The sequence below is a fragment of the Antechinus flavipes genome, chromosome X (assembly GCF_016432865.1).
Source record: "Antechinus flavipes isolate AdamAnt ecotype Samford, QLD, Australia chromosome X, AdamAnt_v2, whole genome shotgun sequence".
Classification (NCBI taxonomy): Eukaryota; Metazoa; Chordata; class Mammalia; order Dasyuromorphia; family Dasyuridae; genus Antechinus; species Antechinus flavipes.
In genome coordinates this window covers 24,821,141-24,848,891 of record NC_067404.1, presented here as the reverse complement: position 1 = coordinate 24,848,891, position 27,751 = coordinate 24,821,141, and the positions used below count along the sequence as shown (strand labels likewise).

Genomic DNA, 27,751 nt, shown 5'->3' with positions numbered 1-27,751 from the left:
GCATGTGGATGCTGATGACTGAAAAGAATATACCCTCTGTGAGTGAGTTACGGCCTTCTCTGAGGCCCCCAAAGGACAAAGAGCTTAGCCCAAATTCCCAAAGGTATATCAGTACCATACAAACTCTGAGGGATTCTCTTAAGCTGGGAAAGCATAATGACCAAAGGGGCTGATTGCTCTTGGTCTGAGAACAGCCCAGCTAAGTTAGAGTTCCATCACCAGCTGGGCCATAGGGGGATGCCTTTTACAGGTCTCAGACTTTTCAGACAGAACCTGGCTGAGATGAGTATGAATGAAGGGAAGCTCCAAAATGGAGAGGAAAGAGCCAATTAGTTGCCAATAAGAAATTACGAAAAGCCACACAAAACCAATAACTTTTACGATTTAAAAGCAAAATACAAGGAAAATGGCCCATCACAGAACTGAGCAATCTTTTGTCCTCTCATTCCATCTCTGTTATCTATCTCCACTCCCTCTTACCTCTCCCCAGGGGAAAGGGAAAAAAAAAGAAATAAAAACAAAGCCTTTGTAATGTATGTCAAGTCAAGCAAAACAAATTTCCCATTGTCCATAATAAAAAAAAAAGTCTTATGTTCCCTGAGTCCATTACTTCTCTGTCAAGAGGTAGGGAACATGTAGAGTGCTCATGGATCACTGCAGTGTTTGAAAGCTGTTTGTCTTTATGATCTTGTTATAGAAATTACTTTCCTTGATTTGCTAGAGGTTTTGTGAACAATCAGCTCGTATAGGTTTTCCCAATTTTCTTAGAAACCGCCTCCTTCATCATTTCTTACAGTACAGTAGTACCCTATACCACATACATATCATCATTTGTTCACACATTTTACAATCGATGGGCATGTCCTGAGTTTCTAGGTACTTGCCATTGAAAATGACCTACTATGAAAATAACAAATGTTTCAAATGACTTGCATATAAAAGTCCTGTTGTTCTTTCTGGATCTCTTTGAAGGATAGGCCTAATACTGATATTGCTCAGTCAAGAGGTATGGAACATATCATTTTGGGGCATAATTCCCAGTTGCTCTCCAGAATGCCTGAACCAATTTTCAGATCTACAATGTATGAATTTAATTGTTATCTAAAAATCTAACATTAAATTAGTGTCCTTTTTTGATCATCTTTGCCAATGTGATGGAGGTGAGGTAAATCTTGAGTTGCTTGAATTTACATTTCTCTGATTAGTACTGATTTAGAACATTTTTTTTTCTTCTGAGTGTTGATAGCTTGGATCTCTACATTTAAAAATTATCTGTTCATTTACTTTATCCATTTAGCTACTGGGGAATAGCTCTTGGTTTTATAAATATGAATCACTTCCTCAAACATTGGCCACGAGACCCTTTTGCAGAGAAATTTACCCAGCTCTCTTTTTCCCCTCTAATTTTAGAGGATTTTGAGGTGATTTTTGCTTCTGGAGTTGTTGTAGGTACAATGGGCCAACCTGGTTAGGCTTGTGAGGCATCTAGAGAGCCAGATGAATAATTTCTGTCTGTACTATTACTGTGATGGCATCGAATTTTTGGAGCTGGCAGAGAATCTGAAGTCTAACCCTCTAATTGTATTTCTTATTTTATTATGAACTTAACAATTATTTACAAATATGAACATTTCCATATATAAAATATGATAGAAAAAGAGAAATTGCATGCCAAATCATGAACTAATCATAAATAATTTGTTTTGAAGAAATATCAACTTTAACCAGATTATACCAATGCTATATCCTTTTCTGCGTCCTCTTCTAAATTTATTTTGGCTTTTCTAAAACTATAATTTTTTTGGGGGGGGTGTTTCATGGACACATTTATTTCTTTTTTATTTTTATTTTTGCATTATTACCACTGTTTCTTATTCTCAGTTCCCCAATTCCCTCCTCTTCCAATAAAAGCTGACTCATGTATCTAATTAGTATAATTAAGCAGAGCAAATTTACTTCCAGGTTTTTTTTGTCTCCTGGGTTTATATTTATGGATTCTATCCAGCCCTGATCTTCTGATAACAAATGTTTCAAAGTCCTCTCTTCTATTAGAGGTCCATTTTTCTAATCCTGTTGGACTAAACTCAGCTTTGTGAGCCAAGTTAGTCTTGGCTGTAAGCCTTGATCTTCTTCATTTATAGTAATTGTTGCATAGTCTTTCTGATCATGACTGTGGTAAGTGACTTTCTTTATTCATAGCTGCTTTTGGTATGGAATGTCTTGTTTTGTTTTAAATTGGAAGCTCTGGTTCGGGGGCTTTAATATCCCTGATTCTTTTCAATCCGGAGTTTCTTTTAGAAGGTAAGCAGTGCACTCTATATGTTTTCACTTTGTCCTCTAGTTCTAATAGGCTTGGGCACTTTTTATCGGGGATTCTTTGAAATATGGAAAAGACCTTTTTTGTCATGTGTTTTGTGTAGGTGGTGATTCTTAGATGATGTCTCTCGTATTTGTTTTCTCAGTCAGTTCTTTCTAACAGGAAGTCTCACACCTTATATCTTTCTTTAAATTTTTGGGATCTTTGACATCATTTTAATATTTTTGGTGTCTCATGGAGTTACTGAATTCTTATTGCTCCTACCTAATTTTTCAGGGTGTTCACTATTTTTGTAAGGTTTTTCCATCTTTTATCCTGTTATTTCCTTTTCATTTTCCCCCTGCTATTTCCTTTTCATTTTTCCCCTGCATAACACTCTTCTATTATTTCATGCTAAAACCTATAAATGATAATAAGTATTTTGGATTTGAATTTGGTGGACTTGGGTTCAGATCTCAGGTACAGGTGATCTTAAGAAATGATAGCAGCTCACGATGGGGTTGTCAAGTTTCCAAAGTGCTTTCTGTCTATCTTATCATTTTATCCTACAAGAACTGTGCAAGGTAGGCAGTATTTTGAATCCTTATTTCAGAGATGAGGGAATGGAGGCTGAGAGATTTTGCGACTTGCCAAGGCTATTCGATATCTGAGAAAGGCACAGGGCACTGCTTCTGCTAGTCACTTACCTCTCCCTGGGCCTCTCAGTTTCTTCATCTGCAAAATGGTGATGAGAAAGAATAGTAGCTATGGTACAGATTCACAGTGAGGTGGAGATGAGGCAATGTGCTTTGCAAACTGTGAATTTTAATACCAGAGAGCCCAGTAATGCGGGGATTGGATTTCGGGAGACCCTGATTTTGAATCCTGGCTCTACCACTAACTGGCTGGTTTTATAGATGCATCTTCCTCTCTCTGGCCTTGTTTTCCTCCTTTGAGAATGAGGGGGTAGGCCAGGTCACAGAGGAGAAAGAGTCGGGCCTACCTACCCGCGTTATTTTGAAGAGAAAAATGAGAGAACATTTCAAAAGCCCTTCTTACAAGGCCCAGCTCACCAGGGGAGGCCTGATTAGCCAGTCTTGGCTGTCATGGTTTTCTCTTGGGATGCTCTTCAGATGCCTTTTCCTTGCTGTGCTGCTGAAGGTCCCTCAGATCCCTGCAGGACAAGGCCCTTTCCATAGAACTCCAGGTGAAGCCCCAGGCCCAGCAGGGGCAGGGGCAGGAGGGAGGGAGGAGGAAGGGAACTGCCCGAGGCAGGGAGGAGGCTTCTAGGGAAAGGCAGCGAGGATCCCTGCTGGGGACAGTAAGCCAAGCGCCCCCTCCGGAGGACAGGGAGCAGAAGGGGAAAAGCCTTCTCTTTCCGGGTTGGCCTTTCTACCTTTCCCTACTGATGACACACAATTCTTCATCCTGCCTCACCCTACCCCTCCGCCATGGCCTTCCTTAAGAGGCACTGAAGCTTGTTCCCTTGGCTGTAGTCAAAACAACGAGGCCCGGTCTTTTTCCAGGATTGTTACTTCAGCTTGTTGTTTTGGTTCTCTGATGTGAACCTTTCCCAGGGTCACAGATCTAAAAGCAGAAGCGACCTGAGGGACCGTGGAGTTCCAACACTGTCACTTTGTTGCTGAAGGGGCTGGTGAGACTTGCTCAGGTAAGTAAAGTCCGGCCTCCCTTCACTGTGTCCACTGTTTCTCTCTGTTTCCTCCTGTCTTTCTCCTTTTATCGGCTCTGAGCTTTGGGAGAAGGGTAACCTTCAGTTGAAGGGACTCAGACCTCCTCGTGAGACCATTGCGTCTCACACCACCCACAACGGAGATTCGGGAAGTACCATTTTTACTCCACCTGAAGGATGGGAACAACAATTGGACCAGTGATTTCTAGGGGAGAGGGAATTGCCATGAATGAGGAAGCTCCTTCTGCTATTGTATCTCCTCTCTAGCTCCTAATCTAAGGGTGGCCTAGAGAATTAACGCTTGCTGGTAGACATTGAGGAAATATTTGATGTAGGAATTCATTAGAATCTATCGGCTCCAGACAAAACCCAACTTGCATGGATTCTTAAGAAGCTTACGGTCTAATGGGTGGGGGGAGGTGTTTGGGTGGGAGGGAGAGAGACAAGTTTACAAATAACCACCATCAAAGGCAGAGGGAAGTAAATATAATAAAGATGGCCAGGCAAAATGTCAAGAGAAAAAACACGCCTGCAAAAAAGTTATTTTAGGGATAGGGATAAGAAAGGCTTCATGTAGAAGTGGGAACCTTTGTTGGTGATGGGGAGTTTTTTGCTTTTTCTTTTTCTTGGGGGGCGGGGATGGCTTCTAATGGGTAACCACAGAGGGAGAGGGAAGGGAAGAAAGATATTCTAGGTTCAAGGATGTAATTACTTACCCCATTCACTTTATAGTCCATTTCCCATGTATACTTTGGGATAGCTTCTCTCCCACCCTTATGCCCCTGCAAAAGTTGTACCCCACACTTCCACTTTGGCCTCTTAGAATCCTTAGTTTCCTTCAAGGTTTAGCTCAGCTGACACTCTCTAAGGGAAGCCTTCACCAATTCCCCCTAGTTAGCAACCCCGCTCTTATAACATGATTTGGATTTCTTTATGATTTCCCACATACCTTTCAGTAGGATACAAACTCCTAGAGAATAAAGACTATTTAAGCACCTAGCATGGTGTCTGGAACCAAAAGGGTGCTCAGGGGCTCTCGCAGTGCTGGACTGAGTGATTAAATGGACAAACAAATGCCTCAAAGTATAGCTCGGAGAGGGCTGGACAGGAACGAGAAACGAAGGACAGCCCAGCCCAGCCAGAAGTTTAGCCTGAGGGACTGAGAAGAGTGAGAGTACACACAAGGGAGGGAAGTATTGTGGAGCTAAATTGTGAAGGGTCTTGAATGCCAACACAGAGAATTTCTACTTTTAAAAAGACTGTCTCCAGAGAATTATAGATATCCAGCTGGAGAGGATCTTTTGAAAGATCATCTTGTCTGGTAACCTGGTAACCTGATTCTATGTAAAAAGAAACACTAAGAGGCAAAGCTAGTGATAGAGCAGGACACCCCAATGCCAAGCCTGTGCCGAGAATGGTTAGCAAGTTTGTTTGGGGCTTCTCAATCTTTTGTGTGTCTCGGACCCCTCTGGCCCACCGGGAAAGCCTCTGGATCCCTTCTCCAAACAATGGTTTTTAAAGCATTTCGTGACAAACGAAAACAATTACATTGGCTTCTTTGCCAAAATTTTAAGAAGTTGCCAGACACTAAATTAAAATGTCTACAGTCTAGATTCAAAACAAAACAGAACAAACCAGCTCATTGCGATGGCCACCGTGCCCAAGTTTTGGCATCATATAAACAGGACACGGGAAGTCCAGGAAAGGTCATTCTGTGGTTTTATGGCCGGGAGACAAAATCATAACTTGCCTTTCATTGGTGGTAGGGCCTCTCATTGCTCCCGATTGGTTAATTTCAAACACTGTCTCCACCCCCACCCTATGGGGAAGTATTTGGTGAACTGCCAGACTATGGGAGGACCACCTGGTGTCAAGATGCTCTTTGTTTTATCCTAAACCGGGATCTCGTCCACCTAGCAAAGTCCAGATTAAAAATCACCCTTCACCAACACAGGTAGGCAACCGAGGGCCTTCTACCGGTCTCCAAATGAGAGTTGTCTGGGTACATCAAGGGGTTACATCTAGAGCCACCAGGAGGCCCGTGGCAGGCAGTGGCCAGAATGCTGGGCCTCGAGTATGGAAACCTTGAACTCAAAACTGGCCTCTGACACTTTATGGCTGGGTGATCCTAGGCAAATCACGGAACATGTGTTGGTCTCTTTCCTCAAGTACAAAAGCACCCATCACTGCCCAGCACAATGGCTGGCACATAATTGGTGACGAACAAATGCTTAATTCCCTCTCCTCACAAAGCCAGACGATCAGACGTAGGACTGGGGCCTAGATCTCCCTGACCACAGGCAGCCCTCTAGCACTGATGCCATCTGCTCTGTGGCCAAACATGGAGAGAAATCAAATCTAATTCTCCAGCCTTCAATGTTAATGAGGGCTCTGGGGCCTGAGATCCCTTCTAGATTGTTCTTTTCCTCCCCTGGAAGATAAACTCTAGGGCATCGTCTGCCTTCGGAACTAGTGCCTGGAAACTCAGAGGAGAAGTTTTTCATCTGCCTCCCCACCTCCGATTCTACGTCTATCAGTTGACTCACTACCACAGTCTTTGGCCCAAACTGTCTTTTTCTTTCATAAGTCACTGCACTTATGGTATAGTAGAAGTCTTTGGAACCAGAAGCCCCCGGTTCGAATCTCCCAGTTCTATTACCTGATGCTTCTGTGACTTATTCAGTTTCCTTAACACTTCAGGGCCTCGGTTTCTTTATTTTTAAAGTAAGGAAGTTGGACTACGTGACCTCTCAGATACCTTCTGATAATGTGTGCCCTTTAAGAGACCTCAGTTCCCTTTGCAGGAAGGAGCATGGATGGCAGTGTGGTAGAGAGCTTAAGAGCATTGGACTTGACATCAGAAAGTATGGCTTGGAGTTCTAGTTCAGCTACTTAGCCTTTGTGTGACCTGGAGCACAAGAGCACAATGCTAATTGGCATAGGTAAAGGGAGTTTCCTCACCTGGAAAACCAGGGAGGAGGAACATTTCAGCAGTCGTTATATTTAATTGGAAACTCATATTTTCTGCTCCACCCCTTCATCTTTTTCAGAGCCCGCTGCAGTCTAAAGGAGCAGTTGGGAATAAAAATTCCTTGACCTGGCTTGCCGTTCAGGTAGGTGTTCTCTGGGCTTCTGAGACCTCGGAAGGTTTTATGTTGGAATGAATGCGGGTGGATGGGAAAAGGATGCCACTGTTTAGACCAGACAAGGGCTATCCGCTCTACGGGTGTTCCGCATTCAGCGGTCAGGTGTCACGATGGCCGTCACATTTTGTTTGTTGGATGTCGAGAGCGCTCAGTGACAGTGCACAGAGAGCTTATGGTCTTTTCACCATACTGAATTCTGAACAGTTGGCGTGCATGCCAGGCACGTGCTAGGTGCTGGAACTACACGTCTAGCTCAAGGGTCTTTAGTGCTGATTTCATTACCCATTTCTATAACAACATGTTACAAGGGGCGAGATGGGGAAGCAGCTTCCTTCACGTGGCAGCAGGGTAGATGGCAACATGCTTGGGGTTTGCCGTTTATGTAGAGCTTTAAGGCTTAGAAAGGTTATTGAAGGATCCCAGGACCCAATATTTACTTAGCAAACCACCTACATTTCCTTGTATTTGTATTTTGTTAAATATTTCCCGATTACCTTTTGATCTGATTCTGCCATACTTGAGAGTGCGGTGGACCGCGTGCCTTCACAGGCTGTGTGTTAGATGCCTTTTGTAGCCCTCCACACTTCAGAGATGAGAAAACTGAGGGCCAGGGGCCTCAATTACTTGCCCAAAGAACAGCCAGTAAGTAGTGCACCTAAGCCTGGCACTCCAACATCTCCATCTTGGCTTTTTGTTTAATGCTTTCCCTGTTATGGCAGGTTGCCGTGTTGGTGTCCATCGTTCTCTTTGTTTGACAGCTGTTAATGGATCTGACCATGTGTCTAAAAGTATTCCCAAAGCTGAGGTTTTTTCTAAAACCACAGCCTGCTTTTACATGGCAAGAGCCTTATAAATTTTCCTGTGGCAGTGGGGGGAAAAATCTGGCAAAAATCCATCAGGTAGGCCAAAGGAAATATTTTCAAAGATCACAGATAGCTTCCGGCCTGTCCTGTGGCATTTCCTTCTGCAGCCCTGTCCCAGGCCTCTTTGGGACAGCATTGGGAAGCAGAGAAAGGTTGAGGCTTCATAAATTTGCCTAAAAAGTGAGTTCATCTGTTGAGACCTGCAAGTCCACAGCTGTGAACTTTAATTTCACTTCTGCATGCACTTGACCCCTTTCCTCACATTAAACCTGACATTATTGCAGAAATGCACATATTACCTACGATTCTAGGTCAGGTTGCACAGGCTTTGAGGCCTTGGAAGACAGACATCTTTGCTAGAAAAGTCCCTTAGCACAAAAGCTTTGGCAAGCCTGAGAACAACACCGGCACTCCATAGTCTCTCCTCATTTGCCATTGGGATTCATAAGAATATGGATCCATATACTGGACATTTAGGTGGCCCTGCACTGGATAGAGTGAAGGGCCTGGAGTCAGGAAGGTTTTCAAAGCTGACCTACGCTCAGTAGCTGTGTGACCCAGGCCACATCACTTCATTCTGTCTGCCTTAGTTTCCTCTTCTGTAAAATGAGCTGAAGAAGGAAATGGTAAACCATGCCAGGATCTATGTTGAGAAAACCCCAAAGTGGATCACAAGGACTCAAGAATTCCTACATGACAATAACCACTCCCCTCATTTTTGGGGGCAGCCAGGTACTGAAGTAGCTGGAGTGCTAGGCGAGTCCTACCTTAATCTCTAGGAAAGCTCACTCCATTCCCAGCAGCTGAATTCCTCACTAGATCCTAGTCCTCTCGATGTCAGTTTGGCTGGGTTCCCTGAGGCTAAGAGATCTTCCCCACATTAGCATGGATAACGGAAACCTCAGCCAGTGAAATTTCCAACTTGTTACAATACAGATACTTTGAAGATCTCTGGATCACCCTTTGAGGATGACAACTGTCATCATTTGTTCAGTCCGTTCAGTCACGGCCAACTCGTCAGGATCCCATTTGGGGTTTTCTTAGCAAAGATACTCGAGTGGCTAGGCATTTCCTTCTCCAGCTCATTTTTACAGATGAGGAAACTGAGGCAGACAGTGACGTCAAACAGCTAATAAGTCTGAAGTCAGATTTGAACTCAGAAAGATAAGTCTTCTCAATTTTAAGCCCGGAGCTCCATATACTACGGCACCACCTGGCCGTCCTGTTATCCAAGTACACGTACACAATTTCATCTGCCGAAAGCAACCTGACCAACAGGTTTTTCTGTCCAGAAAATGACCTCAGGGTGGCAGTCTGGCATAGCAGATGAAGCGTTGGCCTCATACGCAGGAAGACGTGAGTTGGAACTCAGCCTGGGAAGCTTACCTAGTCACATGATGATACTTTTACCTTTTTGCCTCCCTTTGCTGATCTATAAAATGGGGATAATGCCCGTAAATCACTATCTCCCAAGTGGGTCGTGAGGCTCAGATGAGGTGACCTACAGGATACTCTCTGCCAACCTTAAAGAGCAGCTGTAAAAAGCCAGCTCTTTGATCGCCAGACCCTCCGGGTCCCTGGAAAACATACTTGAAATCTGGCCTGTGGTGAAAAGCCCTGAGTTCATATCATCTGAAAAAAGGACACGCCCCCAGATTCTGCCACTCCTGATGGGGAACAGGCTCCACCCCAAAGACGTCCTTTGGCTTATGGGTCTCTTTCTTTTCCCTAGGCCCAGGTGCCACAGCACCTGTAAATTCCTTCAGCACGATGGAAATCCAACCTTATCAAGGCAAAGACAATCAGAGCGTGGGTGAGTTTATCTTTAGAATGCAAATGCAATTGTCTGTTTTCTCTCTATAGGTTTTGTTTTGTGGTCCAGCTGTATTTGGGAGCCACAATCTGCAGAGTATAGCATGATGGCCAGAAAGACTTTTCACTCAGATCCCCCCTTCTTATTGGTGAGGCAGAATGTGGCTAAAATACTGAACCTGGATTCTAGAAAACTCGTGTTCTGCTCTCAACTCCAACATTAATTAGCTGTACGACTGTGGGCAAAATAATCACATTCAATTCAGTAACCATCCGAGCGTCTGCTATGTGCTATGTTCCATGTGCAGAAATGGAAACATGGAGGCACATACAAAACATATGTAAAATAAACACACAGAGATCTCAGGATGCACTCAAGGAAGGCCTTTTTTATAAGCAGCACCCATGAGGGACAGCTTATGCAAAAGGCATGGAGATAGATAAAAGATGAAAAGGTCATGTCTACTGGGCACAAAGCAGAGGGCAGGAGGGGGAGGACTTGCTTTTTATTTTTTTTATTTTTTATTTTTTTTTTATTTTTTAAATTTTTTATTTAATAATTACATTATATTGACACTCGTTTCTGTTCCGATTTTTTTCCCCCCTCCCTCCCTCCACCCCCTCCCCTAGATGGCAAGCAGTCCTTTATATGTTGGATATGTTGCAGTATATCCTAGATACAATATATGTTTGCAGAACCGAACAGTTCTCTTGTTGCGTAGGGAGAATTGGGTTCAGAAGGTATAAATAATCCGGGAAGAAAAACAAAAATGCAGATAGTTTACATTCGTTTCCCAGTGTTCTTTCTTTGGGGGTAGCTGCTTTTGTCCATCATTTATCAATTGAAACTCAGGTCTCTTTGTCAAAGAAATCCACTTCCATCAAAATATGTCCTCATACAATATCGTTGTCGAAGTGTATAATGATCTCCTGGTTCTGCTCATTTCACTTAGCATCAGTTCATGTAAGTCTCGCCAGTCCTCTCTGTATTCATCCTGCTGGTCATTTCTTACAGAACAATAATATTCCATAACATTCATATACCACAATTTACCCAGCCATTCTCCAATTGATGGGCATCCATTCATTTTCCAGTTTCTAGCCACTACAAACAGGGCTGCTACAAACATTTTGGCACATACAGGTCCCTTTCCCTTCTTTAGTATTTCTTTGGGATATAAGCCCAATAGAAACACTGCTGGATCAAAGGGTATGCACAATTTGATAATTTTTTGGGCATAATTCCAGATTGCTCTCCAGAATGGTTGGATTCGTTCACAACTCCACCAACAATGCATTAGTGTCCCAGTTTTCCCGCATCCCCTCCAACATTCATCATTATTTTTTCCTGTCATCTTAGCCAATCTGACAGGTGTGTAGTGGTATCTCAGAGTTGTCTTAATTTGCATTTCTCTGATCAATAATGATTTGGAACACTCTTTCATATGAGTGGTAATAGTTTCAATCTCATCCTCTGAAAATTGTCTGTTCATATCCTTTGACCATTTATCAATTGGAGAATGGCTTGATTTCTTATAAATTTGAGTCAGTTCTCTATATATTTTGGAAATGAGGCCTTTATCAGAACCTTTAACTGTGAAAATGTTTTCCCAGTTTGTTGCTTCCCTTCTAATCTTGTTTGCATTAGTTTTATTTGTACAAAGGCTTTTTAATTTGATGTAATCGAAATTTTCTATTCTGTGATCAGTAATGGTCTCTAGTTCATCTTTGGTCACAAATTTCTTTCTCCTCCACAAGTCTGAGAGATAAACTATTCTATGTTCCTCTAATTTATTTATAGTCTCGTTCTTTATGCCTAGGTCATAGACCCATTTTGATCTTATCTTGGTATATGGTGTTAAGTGTGGGTCCATGCCTAATTTCTGCCATACTAATTTCCAATTATCCCAGCAGTTTTTATCAAATAATGAATTCTTTTCCCAGAAGTTAGGGGCTTTGGGTTTGTCAAACACTAGATTGCTATAATTGACTATTCTGTCTTGTGAGCCTAGCCTTTTCCACTGATCCACTAATCTATTTCTTAGCCAATACCAAATGGTTTTGGTGACTGCTGCTTTATAATATAATTTTAGATCAGGTACAGCTAGGCCACCTTCATTTGATTTTTTTTTCATTAATTCCCTTGAGATTCTCGACTTTTTATTGTTCCATATGAATTTTGTTGTTATTTTTTCTAGATCAATAAAATATTTTCTTGGAAGTCTGATTGGTATAGCACTAAATAAATAGATTAGTTTAGGGAGTATTGTCATCTTTATTATGTTCGCTCGGCCGATCCAAGAGCACTTAATATTTTTCCAATTATTTAAGTCTGACTTTATTTGTGTGGAGACTTTTTTATAATTTTGCTCATATAATTCCTGACTTTCCTTTGGTAGATAGATTCCCAAATATTTTATGGTATCAACAGTTATTCTGAATGGAATTTCTCTTTGTATCTCTTGCTGTTGGGTTTTGTTGGTGATGTATAAAAATGCTGAGGATTTATGGGGATTTATTTTGTAGCCAGCTACTTTGCTAAAATTATGAATTATTTCCAATAGCTTTTTGGTAGAATCTCTGGGGTTCTCTAGGTATACCATCATATCATCTGCAAAGAGTGATAGTTTGGTTTCCTCATTGCCTACTCTAATTCCTTTTATATCTTTCTCGACTCTTATTGCCGAGGCTAGTGTTTCTAATACGATATTAAATAATAATGGTGATAGTGGGCAACCTTGCTTCACTCCAGATCTTACTGGGAAAGGTTCCAGTTTTTCCCCATTGCATATGATGCTTACTGATGGTTTTAAATATATGCTCCTGACTATTTTAAGGAAAAGTCCATTTATTCCTATGCTCTCAAGTGTTTTTATTAGGAATGGATGTTGGATTTTATCAAATGCTTTTTCTGCATCTATTGAGATGATCATGTGGTTTTTGTTTGTTTGGTTATTGATATAGTCAATTATGCTAATAGTTTTCCTAATATTGAACCAGCCCTGCATTCCTGGTATAAATCCTACTTGGTCATAGTGTATTATCCTGGTGACAATTTTCTGTAATCTTTTTGCTAATATTTTATTTAAGATTTTAGCATCAATATTCATTAGGGAGATTGGTCTATAATTTTCTTTCTCTGTTTTCAGCCTACCTGGTTTAGGTATCAGTACCATATCTGTGTCATAAAAGGAGTTTGGTAGGACTCCTTCAATCCCTATTTTTTCAAATAGTTTATATAACATTGGAGTTAATTGTTCTTTAAATGTTTGGTAGAATTCACATGTAAATCCATCTGGTCCTGGGGATTTTTTCTTAGGGAGTTGATTGATAGTTTGTTCTATTTCTTTTTCTGAGATGGGACTGTTTAGGATATTTACTTCTTCCTCTGTTAGTTTGGGCAAGCTGTATTTTTGGAGGTATTTTTCTATTTCATTTAAGTTGTCGAATTTATTGGCATAAAGTTGGGCAAAGTAACTCCTAATTATTGCTCTAATTTCCTCTTCGTTAGTGGTGAGTTCTCCCTTTTCATTTTTAAGACTAACAATTTGATTTTCCTCTTTCCTTTTTTTAATCAGATTTACTAAGGGTTTGTCTATTTTGTTGGTTTTTTCATAGAACCAACTCTTAGTTTTATTAATCAATTCAATAGTTTTTTTACTTTCAATTTTATTGATCTCACCTTTTACTTTTAGAATTTCAAGTTTAGTGTTTGACTGGGGGTTTTTAATTTGTTCCTTTTCTAGCATTTTTAATTGCAAACCCAATTCATTGACCTTCTCTTTCTCTATTTTATACAAATAGGCCTCTAGAGATATGAAATTTCCCCTTATTACCGCTTTGGCTGCATCCCATACATTTTGGTATGATGTCTCATTATTATCGTTTTCTTGGGTGAAGTTATTAATTATGTCTATGATTTGCTGTTTCACCCAATCATTCTTTAGTATGAGATTATTTAGTTTCCAATTATTTTTTGGTCTACTTCCCCCTGCTTTTTTGTTGAATGTAATTTTCATTGCATCGTGGTCTGAAAAGGATGCATTTACTATTTCTGCCTTACTACATTTGAGTTTGAGGTTTTTATGTCCTAATATATGGTCAATTTTTGTATAGGTTCCATGAACTGCTGAAAAGAAAGTGTATTCCTTTCTGTCTCCATTACATTTTCTCCAGAGATCTATCATATCTAACTTTTCTAGTATTCTATTTACCTCTTTGACTTCTTTCTTATTTATTTTGTGGTTTGATTTATCTAATTCTGAGAGTGCAAGGTTAAGATCTCCCACTATTATAGTTTTACTGTCTATTTCTTCTTGCAGCTCTCTTAGTTTCTCTTTTAAGAATTTAGATGCTACCCCACTTGGTGCATATATGTTTAATATAGATAGTGCTTCATTATCCATGCTACCCTTTAGCAAGATATAGTGTCCTTCCTTATCTCTTTTAATTAGGTCAATTTTTGCTTTAGCTTGATCTGAGATCAGGATGGCTACCCCTGCTTTTTTGACTTCACCTGAAGCATAGTAGATTTTGCTCCAACCTTTTACCTTTAACCTGCATGTATCTCCCCGCTTCAGGTGTGTTTCCTGTAAACAACATATTGTAGGATTCTGGCTTTTAATCCATTCTGCTAACCGCTTCCTCTTTATGGGGGAGTTTACCCCGTTCACGTTTATGGTTAGAATGACCAATTCTGTATTACTTGCCATCTTGTTAACCCGGTTTATGCTTTCCTCCCTTCTTTCCCCTTTCCCCCCTTCCAAGTATTAAGCTTGTGAGCACCCCTTGCTTCTCACAGCCCTCCCTTTTTAGTGTCCCTCCCCCCGCCTTAGAGTTCCTCCCCCTATCTTACCCCTTTCCCTCCCAGTTCCCGTATTCCCTTCCGCTTAGCTTATTCCTTCCCTTTCCACTTTTCCCTTCTCACTTTTCAATGAGATGGGAGAAGTTTCACCATAGATTGAATATGTCTTAAGATTTTTCACTTAAAGCCAATTCTGAAGGCAGTAAGATACCCACTATATTCATCCCCCTCCATTCTTTCTCTCAGATATAATAGGTTTCCTATGCCTCTTCATGAGATGTACTACCCCCACTTTACCCTTTTTCTGGTACAATGTCCTTTCCACATCAATTTCTAGAACAAGGTATACATGTATTCTTTATACATCTATATAGTCAAAATATAGTTCCCAAGATTAATCTTTACCTTTTTAGATTTCTCTTGAGTTCTATATTTGTAGATCAAACTTTTTGTTAAGTTCTGGTTTTTTCATCAGAAATAGATGAAATTCGCTTACTTCGTTGAATGTCCATCTTCTTCCCTGGAAAAAGATGCTCATTCTCGCTGGGTAAGTTATTTTTGGTTGCATACCAAGTTCCTTAGCCTTTCGGAATATCATATTCCAGGCCCTTCGATCTTTTAATGTGGATGCTGCCAGATCCTGGGTGATCCTTATTGTGGCTCCTTGATACTTGAATTGGGTTTTTCTAGCCGCTTGCAATATTTTTTCTTTCATCTGAGGGTTCTGGCATTTGGCCACTATATTCCTTGGTGTTTTGATTTTAGGATCCCTTTCAGTGGGTGATCGATGAATCCTTTCAATGTTTATTTTTTCCTCTGTTCCTATGACTTCTGGGCAGTTCTCTTTGATAATTTCTGGAAGACAGTGTCCAGGCTCTTTTTTTCATCATGTTTTTCTGGGAGTCCAATGATTCTCAGATTGTCTCTCCTGGATCTGTTTTCCAGGTCTGTTGTCTTCCCCAGAAGGTATTTCACATTTTTCTCCATTGTTTGATTTTTTTGGATTTGCTTGACTGATTCTTCTTGTCTCCTCGAGTCATTCAATTCCACTTGTTCAATTCTGATTTTCAGTGAAGTATTCTCTTCACTCACTTTTTTAAAATCTTTCTCTAATTGTCCAATTGAGTTCTTTTGTTCTGTGGAATTTTTTTCCATTTCGCCAATTTTGTTTTTTAGAGAGCTGTTTTCTGTTTCCAGTTCACTAATCCTATTTTTCAAGGATTTTACTTCTTTATCCACTCTCTCTTTAACTGACTTCTCCAGGCTCTTTTGCCAAGCCTCCTTCTCCTTTTCCCAAGCTTCCTTCTCCTTTTGCCAAGCCTCACTCTGCTTTCTCCATTTTTCTTCTAGCTCCCTTGTGAGAGCCTTTTTAATCACTTCTGTGAGGTTCATCTGTGCTGAGGAACAGACGATCTCCTCCTTTGGGGAATCACCTGGGGACTGCCTGTTTTTAGTCTCCTCAGGATTTAGAGTCTGCTCTCTATCTGTGTAGAAGCTGTCAAGGGTTAAAGTCCTCTTCAGCTTCTTGCTCATTCTGTCTAATAATCAGAGACAAACTACCAAAGAAAAACAGAAAAAGCTGGAGTCTTTCTTTGGGGGAGGGGCTGGGTGTGTTATCGAGCTTCCTCTACAGACTGCAGGGGGCAGCAGTGAGGCACTAGCAGGACTGTGCTGCGCCTGCGCTCTGAGATCCCAAAGTGTGCTGAGTCACTGAGGGGGGGGAAGGGGGGGGTGGCCAGGTCCTGAGAGACTCCAGCTGTTTGGGGTTGTGTTCTTCAGCCCCGGTGTTTTTAGCTTCTCTGCTGGGCTGCTGACTTGCTGCAGGTTCCAAGCCTGTAGCGAAGCTCTCCCGCAGAGACGGCTACGATCACTCCCCACCCCCTCTCCAGTCTGCTCCTGTGCCCTCACTGCCGCTGCCCGCCGCCTGCACCCGATCTAAAACCGCCCCAGCCCTCCAGTAAAGACAGACCTTTCTTGGCGGATCTCAAGGATGGCTTCTCTTGGTAACTATTTGTGGGTTTTTTTCAGTCAAGCATTGATTCAGAGGCTTGTAATGAAGTGGATAGTGAGAGAAAGCGCAGAGCTTATGCAACTGTGAGCCTCCTCTCCGCCATCTTAACCGGAAGTGGACTTGCTTTTTAGATAATGCAGATTTGACTCCTGCTCTGACTCCCAGCAGTTCCAAGCCAAGGGGCCATAGAGGGATAGGTCCACCACGGGGCCCTCGAGGGGAAGGAGAGATGTGCGAGAACGGTCCATATTTATTAAGCAAGAACTGACCATAAGGTGAAATTGGTCTGCAAAGAGATACTAGAGCCAGATTTGGAAGAGCTTCAGATGCCCAAATAAGGAATTTGTATTTTTCCCACAAGGTAGGAAAGAGACTCTGAATTTCCTTGAAAAATGGAAAGATGCACTTTTCCAAATCAACTGGGCAACTTTGTGGAGGACAGTTTAGAGAGAAGACACTGAGGGAGGCGAGACCTTTTAGGAAGCTAGTGCGATAGGTCAGGTGAGAGGTGATGAAGGCTCAAGTCAAAACGTGACAGAGAGCAGACAAGCTGAGGAGGAGGAGGAAGAATTGATGACAACCCATTGGATGTGGGAAGTGAAGGAAGACTAGGAGTTGAGGATGTCTCCAAAGGTAGAAGCCTGGATGCCTGAGAGGATGGTGCTTTCTTCAAAAAACAAAGGGAAGTTAGGAGAAAGGAAAGAAGTGTTTTGCCGAGTTTCCTCTGTTTGTGGAATAGCTGGGCGAAACCATCTAGCCGCCAGCTGGTGACGTGGGGCTGCCTGGAGAGATGAGCATCACATATGCCAGATGTGCCAGCATCTGAGAGGCCGAGTAGATGTGTGAGATCTGCTAAAATCTCCAAGAAACTATCACTGAGGCCCTCGGGATCCTATTGTTCTCTTTGATAAAATAGGGAACTTGGAATTATGAGGGAGAGAGATGGGTCCTGTGATCTCATTGGAATAGGTAACTGCCAGGCAAGGAAATTTCCTTGAAACCATTTAGGGTTGCCTAGAGTGCTGAGAGCTTTAATGACAAGCCCAGGGTAATGATGCCAGTATGGGTCAGAAGGAAGATGTGAACCCAAGGCCAGCTCTTTATCTGTGGGAAAGCCCAAAGTCAACATCACTTAGTCTCGTGCCCTTCTAGCAACAAAGTACCTGTTAGGAACACCGGTGTCGTGGCTCCAGGAAGGTGTATACTGGTGCTCTCTAAGTGGAATAGAAAGATGCACTTCTATACAGAGGAGACCTGATCAAGACTGTGAGGGGTTATTGAAGGAGGAGTCAAATACAATGGATAAAGTGCTGGGTTTGGGGATAGTCTCGGGTGTGATCCTGGAAAAGTGACTTAAGCCCTGAGTCTCCATTTCTTCAACTCTGTAATGGGGATGATCAAACTGGTGATGCTTCCCTCACTCAGTTGCAGGAAGGCACCAAACACAAAGCGTGGAAGCTTTAGGCCCAAGAATTCAGGGTCCAAAATTGTGATGATGAGGAGAGCCTTGGCAGACTTTCAAGCACCAGGGAAATGAGAGCTCTCAGGGTCATCTTCACAGGCCCCAGCATCCAAGCAGGATAAAGGAAATTGTGTTCCGACACACAGCTTTGGTATTTGGCTTATCTGGAGTCTGACCCTGGAAGCTGGAGTTTCTGTTTTGGTCTGGGGAATCGTGCTTCACAGTGGATGTCTCTGCCAACCCATTTCTCTCCTCTGACACCTCTACGCAAGAGACTAATGAGCCAGGGACCATCAAGGTGACGCCAAATCCAAGGCTACAAGCCTCCGTTTCCATTGTGGGATTAGGCTTTTGCTCCCTGTAGTGCGAGGGAGACTGTCACTCCCCTACAATGTGAGTATCTTTCCCATATGCTTTTCCTTCTTTGTCTCTTTTTATAGCCACATATGTACCTTTCTTTACCACTGACCCAGTGCAAACATTTACTATTCAAGACAAGGACAGTCTGCAAACAGGTGAGGATTTCATCATCAAGCTGCCATGTACTGGGCCGGTGAAGCCTAGGGCCCCTTTCTAGGAATTAGGTTCTCAACTGCATAAAAGAAAGTATATCTATTTCAAAGGAAACTAAGTATATCAAAAATGTTTTTGAAATGCTTTTTAAAAGCAAGGTCATAGAACCCAAGTGGAAAACGTCAGCTCTAAAGATTTTGCTACAAACCTTAGCAATGTATGGAAATAATGTGAATTACATCTGTGGCCACTACATGTGCATGATGGCTCGGTTGGGCTGGAAAGATGGCCCCAAAAGGGGAGGTGACTTAGCCTTCATTAAAGACCGTAAGCCAGGGAGAGGTGGGCACTCTGCTCTCCTTTGATAATTCCCAGCCACGACCATGAGCAAGTCATCTATTCTGTCCTAGCTTTGGCATCCTCCTCTTTAAGAGGAGGCTAACATGATCCATAGGACGGACCTCGAATGAGTCGAAGCTTTTTTGTAAACTTTCAAGTACCATAGAAATGTCAGTTACTGATTCAATGACTCTGATAGCCCATAGACTATGGACAGACCATATCCCAAGTCTGCCATCCAGACATTATATGGCAGGTAGATAGGCCTTCTAGCTTTGTGTCCTCTGCAGACGTGGGGTCTTTTAAATAAGTCATCGAAAACAATCCTTAACAGCACAAGGCCAAGCAGAGATCACCACACCATACTACTAAAGTTCTTTCAAGTTGACAGTGAGACACTCCAGGCAAGAAGTCTGAATCTAACAAGCACACAGCTCACCCTCTCCTCCACCAGAATAACTTGAGACAGAGTTTCATACATTTTGCTGAAATCTAGTAAAACTACATCATGGAGCTTTCTCCTTATTTTTACCTTATCAGTGAGGATAACTTCAGTCAGCCATGAGCCGCTCTTGATAAAGTCAGAATGGTTTGGGTTGTTGGTGCGCACTGCTTTCTTTTCTAGAGATTCACAAACCATCTCTTGAATGATATGGTTGAGAATTACTGTCTGGCACTCAGTCAAGCTTACGGGTTCGACTTTGCAGTCTCAGCCCTCTAACCTTGGCAAATAAAGAAAACGTTTGCTTTCTCTTCTAGAACAGGCCTCTAGTACCTTCTCCAATTCCCTCCTCATAGTGCAGTGAGGGAGACTTGCTCTTGGGTCCCCGGTGACTATCAAGTTGCTGATGCAGCCTCAATTTCTTGCAGGTGATAAAGCTTTCAGTCCACAGAGAAGAGAGGCTGGGCCAGTCCCTATGCACTGTGAGCCTCTTTTCCATGTGCTTTTCTTTCTCCGTTTACCGCCACATATGTCCCTGTATATACCACTGACCCAATACAAACGTATACTTTGCAGGGAAAAGGCATCCTGCATTCAGGTAAGGTTTCCCTTACAGGGGGAGCCCCCAGACTTCTTTTTAAGGTTTTCATTGACAGCCTCACAGTGCATAGAAATCGGGTAAATCCCACTATGAGCACTGCACAGAGACCATTCCCTGCATTCTCCAGGCATTTTTCACAAGGCGCCCTAAGTGGGGAGACTGGAAGCAGGGCATGGAGTCAGGTCTGGGAACAGATCTGTCCTCTGACACCTCTGAGGCCCACTACCCACATCTGTGGAACAGGGATAATGTGATCCAGAGTGCCTACCTACCTCACAAGGCCATGATGAGGCTCAAAGCAGACAATGTATATAAAGTCGCCGCTTCTTTTTGTCATTGTTGCAAATTTTAAACATCCATCTTTACGCCAATTATTGTTGTCTTACCGTTTCAATTCGTGGAGTGTTTTACTCCATTATTATGACTATTTGCCAATATGTTCTAACAACCGGCTCTCCCCCATCTCACTTCTCTAACCACACTCACTGTACATACGACACGGCAAGAAGCCAGAATGCTTCTGGGTCTGTGACCGAACCTAAACTTGATGCAAAGATACCAGGTCTCCCAAGCCCTCCAAAAAGCGTGCGCACACCTTGCTATGGCTAAAATCCCCTATTCAAGCTAAGACAAGAGGGAAATCGGGCCATGATCTATCTAAAATGATTCTCCTTTCTTTAACAGGCTCCTATACAACTTTATACTCAGTTGGGACAGTGGAAACACCTGTTCTTCAAGATAAGGAGAATCAGCCTGTTGGTGAGTATTTTATTCAATCACTAGAGTTGCTCTGGAAGGATTTGAATTCATAGCCTCAAAAGGTATGGAAATTGTCTGAATTCACCAACAACCCTTGCACATGTTAGATGGCCCAGTTATTTGGGGAACGTGCTCATCTAGAGCAGGGCTTGTCAAACTTTTCCCATTCGTGACCCATTTTTGTCCAAGAAACTTGTACATGATTCCAGATGTACAGGTATATAAAATAGGTATACAATCCAAACATTTACTGATAATCATAATTTCACAGTTTAAGAAGCTGGGGTCTAGATCCCCTTTCTAAATGGGCAGGTAACGGGGGACAGTGCGTCAAATGCTAATCGAAGTTAGGAAGGCATTGTTTCAAATCTCACCTCTAACATGTGACTGAGTAAAATCCTCCAAGTTCCTAACCACACTGTTTCCTCATCTGTAAAATGGACAAAGAATAATGCCGGTAATACTCACCTTCTAGGACTAAGGTTAAATGAAATACTGTGTCTAAGGTGCTTTGTGAACTTTGAGTTCTTTCTAGTCTTTTCTCCTTGACTACTTGCTTAGGAAAATGACCCACAGTGACCATCGTTGGGTTGATACCTTTATCCTCTAGCCCAGGAGGAAATATTACAGTTTTGTTAACAAATTTAATGATGACTACTTCTCCCTTCTCATCTCCCTTCTTTCAATTCATTTCTCCTCCCATCCCAGAAATGCACTGAGGCCAAATGATCCTAGTCTCACAGGATCTAAAAAACTGTGCAAAAGGGATAGACCATCTTTAAGGCAATCAAAAGCATCTCTAAAACCAAGAGGCAGTACTAATTTATACTGCAGAAAAACTAGAAATAGCCTCATCTTCACCCCTGTTTGTCATAACTCTAGAAATCTGGCAATAGCAGCAAACATCCGAATGGAAAAGGTGTAAATATTGGCCAAGAGATAAACGTATCAGTATCTGAGGATACAAAAAGTGTGCTTAGAAAATCCCAGAGAATTAAAAACAACTAACAAACTAATTGTGTCAGTTAATAGCTTTAGTATTGGTGCAACACATAGGTTAATTTACAAAAAACTGCCAGCATTTTGATATACAACTATCAAAACCAAAGAAATCATGTTCAGAGTAACTACAGAATGTATACATTACCTGAGAGTTAACCTTCTACAAACATAAATCAACAAGCATTTAAGTGTGCCAACTACTCGAGACAAATAGGAAAGTCTTTACCCTCAAGGCACTTAAGGCTCTAGTTAATGGCACAGTTCTGTAATTACAAAACATGAGTGAAATAAAAGCAGATGACTAGCTAAAGAGGTATTAAGTGGCCATGGTTAGGCTGTGCAAATAGGATAAAAACATTACCCAAATTAATTCAGATATTTAATACCACACCAATCAAATGACCAAGGAAATACATTTTTGAACTGAACAAAATAACAACAATGTAGCTAGAGAAACAAAAGGTGTAGAATCTAGAAATCAGAAAAAGGAAAGGGGGGAAATAAAGAGGGGCCTCGCATTAACAGACATCAAACTCTATTATGAGGTCCGTTTGTGATTATTTAAATAAGATGTCCAAGTCGACTAATGCAGTTGCTCAATAGATTTGCAAAAATAAGAACCAAGTGAAAATGGCAAGTTAGCATCTGACAAACCCAAGAACAATAAGAACTACTGAGAAAATGAGAAAGCAGCTTGTAGAACTCAGGGGTAGATTAGCAAGGGAATGACAGTGAAAGAAGTAGAAGAATATATGTTAGTTTGTTTGGTTTTTGAAACTACAGTAAAATGCATGAAAATCTCATTGAGGGAGACTTGATTCTAAGTAATTCCAAGCCCAGCAATGGCCCCAAAGGAATCCCCTCTCCTCTTGGCAGAGAGGGAGGGAGCTACAAAGGCAAGAATGTTGCCTATGGTACCCGTTACTTTATCTGCTGGGTTTTTGTTACTGATTTTGGCTTAATTGACAAGCACTTATTGAACACCCATAGTATTTGGGAATAACAAGACCAACAAAAATCCAATAGTGCCTGAACTCAAAGAATTTCTGTGTTTCTTTGTTATAAGGGAAGGTCCAAGGTAGGAGGTAAAGCAGGGGAAGTATCCAGAACTAAAATAACACAGGATGTCCCCAAAACCTCAATGCAGTTTGCAATCATTAAAACCTAAAACTACACTAAGATTTTTGGAACATGCTGTATAAAACAAAAAAGTGCCAATAAAACTGATTTTTTTTAACATCAGGAGCTCAAGTGTTGATAATCCCTGCTCTACGAGAAAGTTCCTTGTTTGGGGCTAACTCATTAACCCACCGATTTTTTTTTTTTTGCATACAGTGCCTGACACATAAGTAGGAGCTTAATAAGTGTTCTTTGATTCTCTGCTCACCGTTTTTTGTCCCTTGTCTTCTGACAGCCTCATATATACCCATATATTCTCTTGGCACAGTGCAAACACATTCTTTGCAAGAACTTCATCAAGGTGAGCGTCTTATTCTTGAGCTCCTCAGATGTTTCTCTCCTGACTTTCTGTTACAATAAGGGAGTTGTTGGAAATGCATGGATAGTATCATAGCAAGTTGGCTTGTGGACTGAAACTGGAGAGAGACTTGATGAGATCTGCAGAAGAGCATGGGAGGTAGCATGATGCTTGGAAAGAGCACCCAATGCAATCCTGAACCTGGCTTCCGGTGGCACCTCTGATGTTTCTGTCCCAGGGCAAGCAGCTTCACCCAGCTGCATCCTGGCATCCCCATCTGCCTTATTTCATTGGGGAGAGAGAAAGAGAGGAAAGAGAGGATGGGAAAATTGGTTGCCGAACAGAAATACTGACTGTGAGTCATATTAGAGAATAGTAGTGAAGAGATGCCGGCTTGGACTACATGGACTCCAAGCAGTAGATCCAGGGCTGGACCAGCTACGTCACTTCCCTGGGCCTCAGTTTCCTTCTCTGTGAAATGAAGAGGTTGAACTAAATGGTTTTTGAAATCAGTTTTCAAATCGATGCCTATGATATTATTGAATGTCCCCAGCTAAACCTGGAAGGAAAGTAGGGATTCAGTGAGGCAGATTGAGAGTGCATGGGAAAAATGGGAGACCACTTCCATAAAAGTACTGAGGCAGAATGTCAGGGAACAGCAGGCAGACCACTTGGACTGTGGGGGAGAAGAGTGTTGTTAAAGTCAAGTCTGACTCTTCGTGACCCCATTTTGAGTTTTCTTGGCAAAGATCCTGGAGCGGTCGCTCATTTCCTTCTCTGGCTCATTTCACAGATGAGGAAACTGAGGCAACAGGATAAAGTGACTTGCCCAGGGTCACACAGCTAGCAAGTATCTGAGGCCAGATTTAAAAGATCTTCCTCACTCCAGATCTAGCACTCTTTTCACTTCAACATAACTTAGTGCGACCAACCAGAATGCAGAGGGCTTTAAATGCCCAACTAAAGAGTCTGTATTTTGCCCTGAAGGCAGTAGGAAACCACTGAAAGCTCTTGAGTTGGAAACAACTTCAGAGGTCAGATTTGGTTTTTACAACAACTAATTGGGTGGCTATATGGAATTTGGATAGGAAAGGGGGATGACCAAGTTGAGAGAGCAACGGGGACGCCACCGCCATCATTCGGGCAAGAAGCCACGAGGCCCTTGCAGATGACGGCACATCATTTCGTCTCCCTGGGCTTCGGTCTGCTTCTCTCTGAAATGAGGAGATTGGACTCAATGGCCTTTGCCGGAGGTCCATTCTAATTTCTAATCAAATAATTCTCTTCCCACCCCAGCTAGAATAGCTCAGAAGCCATCTCAAGACCAGCTCTCTTACTTTCTGCTGTTATCATGCTGCCTCATGAAAAGCATTGAATGCCTTTCATCAGCCTCTATTTGAGTAGGCAGAGCCTGTGTATTTGTTGCTCAAGGTACTTTTTCTCTCTTCTGATACTCCTAGCCCCCCTCGAATCAATAAGCCAGCCTGTTTCTGAAACCACAATGAGTGAATGCCAAGATTATACCACTCAAAACAGTGCAGAAGGTATGAACCCCCCATCCCCCCTACCACACACGCATGCCCACAGCTCCTGCTAGGAGACCAGCTATTGTTGAAGACCGCAGCAGTGGTCCATAGGTTGTGACCCCTTTTTTTTCCCTTCTGACAGAAACAGGAGTGTCGCTGTATGGTCTCGAACCAGTACAATCTCTAGAAGACAGTATCACACAACAAGATGGTATGTAAACCTTTCTTCATTGAGTCCTTTTGAACTTTTCTTTCTGAGCGTTTTTGGTTTCATATCTTAGTTGTAGATGGGAGTCATTTGAATGGCATCGATGATCACTGCATGTGAAGAGTGACCCAAACATGATAGAAAGAGTCCAAATGAACAGAATGTTGGGAATGGAGTTAGAACCGCCTGACCTGAGTACCTGACGCTCTAGCTTTGTGACCATGAGCGAGTCACAAGCTGAGCCTGTTTCCTCATCCATAAGATGGGGCTAATATTTGAAGCATCTAATTTAGGTGCTGAACATCAAGCTCACATGACATTCACTGCTAAGAAGCCCAGATTTCTAACTTTTGTGGCACGGGTCAAGCTCGGCACTCAGCATCCTCAGTTACAGCTAGAGACACCATGTGCACGGGAGACAGGACTACATCTGCCCAGAACAATGTGTCTGCTGAAGAACTTTTTGACATTAGAGTGAAAAACGCTTTGGACAGAGATCGAGAGTAGCAGCCTAGACTTAGAAGGCATAGAGATCTTTCTCTGGGGTGAAATAAGGTCTCGGATGTTTACTAATCATAGGATAATAAGAAAGCCAACCTTTCCTTTCTTGACTTCAATTTCCTCATCTATAAATGAGGATAAAGTCTGCAAGTAGCTGCTGTCCAGGGACGCTATAAGGCTCACCTGAGGAACCATGCTTAATGCTCATTGCTACCTTAAAAACCCTGGAGTATACACAGAAGCACTCGGGCCCAGGCCTGAAGCCCTGAGCTAATATCCTCTGAATCCCTTACCTCAACAGGCAGTCTCTACCCTTGTCTACTACAGTTTTCCACAAACTTGCCTTCTCATCCTACCCCTTCTTTCTAACTATACCGCTCCTACACCCCAACACTACTCCTGGGTTCCACAAGGGAAGGAATGTATATTTGATGCCAAATACAGAGGGCATGTCACCCAACTCTGGCAGTTCCAGTGATCCATCCACCAATCAAAAAGAATATATAAAGCTCCTGCTCTGTGCCAGGTGAAGGAGACACAAATAGTACAATAAGGCAGCTCCTGCCCTTAGGGACATTAAGTTGTAACTAGGGAGATGACTATAGCAAATGGTGATACATAAATTCATACAAAATGATGGGGAAGATGGGGGAGGGGGTTGGCTCTAGCAGCTAGGGGGATCCAGGAGGGCTTCTTGTAGGTGGTGCTCAGACTGAATCTCACAGGTAGGAGGCCAGCCAATACAAAGACACAGAGAGAAGAGATTGAAGATCATGTGTGAGGCATGATGAGAAGGGTATATGAGGGGCAATAATGTGTAATCAAAGCTAGAAAGGTAGGTCAGGAGATTGTAAAAGATTTGAAATGCTAAATAAATAATTTCATTCCTGTTTATTCCTACAAGTAGTAGGGAAGCCCAGAAGTTTAGTGAGGAGTTATCATGGTCAAACATGAACTATGGAACATCACTTGGACAGCCATGGAGAGGAGAATGGATTGGATTGGAGCGGGGTGAACTTGGAGGGACACCATTTCATGTGTTTTTCTTTCTCCAGTTACCAGTACCTTCATGCCCTTCTTCTCTACTGAACCATTACAAATAACCGAAGATCCAGGCCCTGAGACCCTGTGTGCGGGTGAGTTTTTCTTCATTAAGGCCCTGGGATTTTTCTTAGTGTCTCAATTCAGTCTAGTGCCTCATGGAAGTCATACAAACTGCATGGGCAGCCAGCAGCTAGGGAGCATGGCCCAATGATGCCACAAGTGTCGTCACCCAAGTTATCCTATTAAGGGAGAGGGAAATATGCCACGATGGCAAAAGAGCTGAAAGCTCTGTCAGGAAGGTCTGGGTTCCAGTCCCGCCCTCACACATCTTAACTATGTGACTTGAAGCAAATTCACAAAGTCTCCAAACCTCAGTTTCCACATCTGTAAGACTATGACCTGGAGGTCCTTCCCAGATAGGGTCATCAAGCCGAAATGAGGTAATGGTTATAAACACTGGCAGTTTAAAGAGATGACCGGTGGTGTTGATATGATGATGCCTGATGATTTTTAGAAAGGCAAGAAAATCTCCCTCCTCCCCTTCTTCCTCAGGCATTCTCCCTCTATCATTGGGGTAGGAAGAGTGACCCAGTGGCTCAGAGCAATGCTGGACATGGATCTTGTGGCTATAATATACTTTTTTGACTCCTAGCTCAAGTATGCATTGACTCGCCTCCCATGAAGTAATCTTGTCCTAGTCTCGGTTTGGACTCCATAGCATACACTACAAAGAATGAGGATCACCACAAAATATGTTCCTTGCCATGATTTCTGGCCTTTGCTTGGACTCGTCCAGGCTGCAATTATCAGAATGTTTTACTTGACGGTGAGCCCGTTTGCCTCTCTGCAACCGATTCTGTCCTCCAAGACCGAGCAGACAAATATATTCTCTCTCCAAATACTTTCCCCTTCAGATTCTTAAAGGCAATCGCTGCTCTCCTCTAAAGCTTAGTCTTTCTTTGGCTAAATCTCCTCGGCTCCTTATCTCCGTCTAGTACTCAACAGCTCACTTCCTCTATAAGACTTTGGTAAGTTTCCCCATCCTCCTCCCCCAAATTAATACTCTCCATCCCGGAACTGCTTTTCATTTTCTTATTTCTAAAAACCTTGGCTTGCCCCAACAGAATTGGTGCTTTGAAGAGAAAGGTTCGTTTTTGTCTTTAGATGCCCTAGCATACCTAGCATAGTGTCTTGTGCAGAGCGGGTGCGTAAGGGATGATGAAATTCAAATGTTCACCATCCTTTACACTTTTGA

The 27,751-nt window shown here is 42.4% G+C and overlaps 1 protein-coding gene across 3 annotated transcripts in view; it reads left to right on the top strand.

Annotated features, from left to right (window-relative positions):
- Positions 1–27,751, top strand: part of LOC127542516 (transcriptional repressor protein YY1-like) — a 144,599-nt gene that overhangs the window by 96,440 nt on the left and 20,408 nt on the right. For 2 of the 3 annotated variants that reach the window (XM_051968171.1, XM_051968170.1), the window contains exons 4-11: positions 3,874–3,965; positions 7,037–7,099; positions 9,728–9,808; positions 20,664–20,738; positions 23,155–23,220; positions 24,678–24,761; positions 24,886–24,954; positions 26,508–26,588. In XM_051968171.1, the coding sequence (XP_051824131.1) occupies positions 9,766–9,808; positions 20,664–20,738; positions 23,155–23,220; positions 24,678–24,761; positions 24,886–24,954; positions 26,508–26,588 (418 nt within the window). In that variant the 5' untranslated portion in view covers positions 3,874–3,965; positions 7,037–7,099; positions 9,728–9,765. The remainder of the gene's footprint in view (positions 1–3,873; positions 3,966–7,036; positions 7,100–9,727; positions 9,809–20,663; positions 20,739–23,154; positions 23,221–24,677; positions 24,762–24,885; positions 24,955–26,507; positions 26,589–27,751) is intronic. The other variant, XM_051968173.1, reaches the window with a different exon arrangement.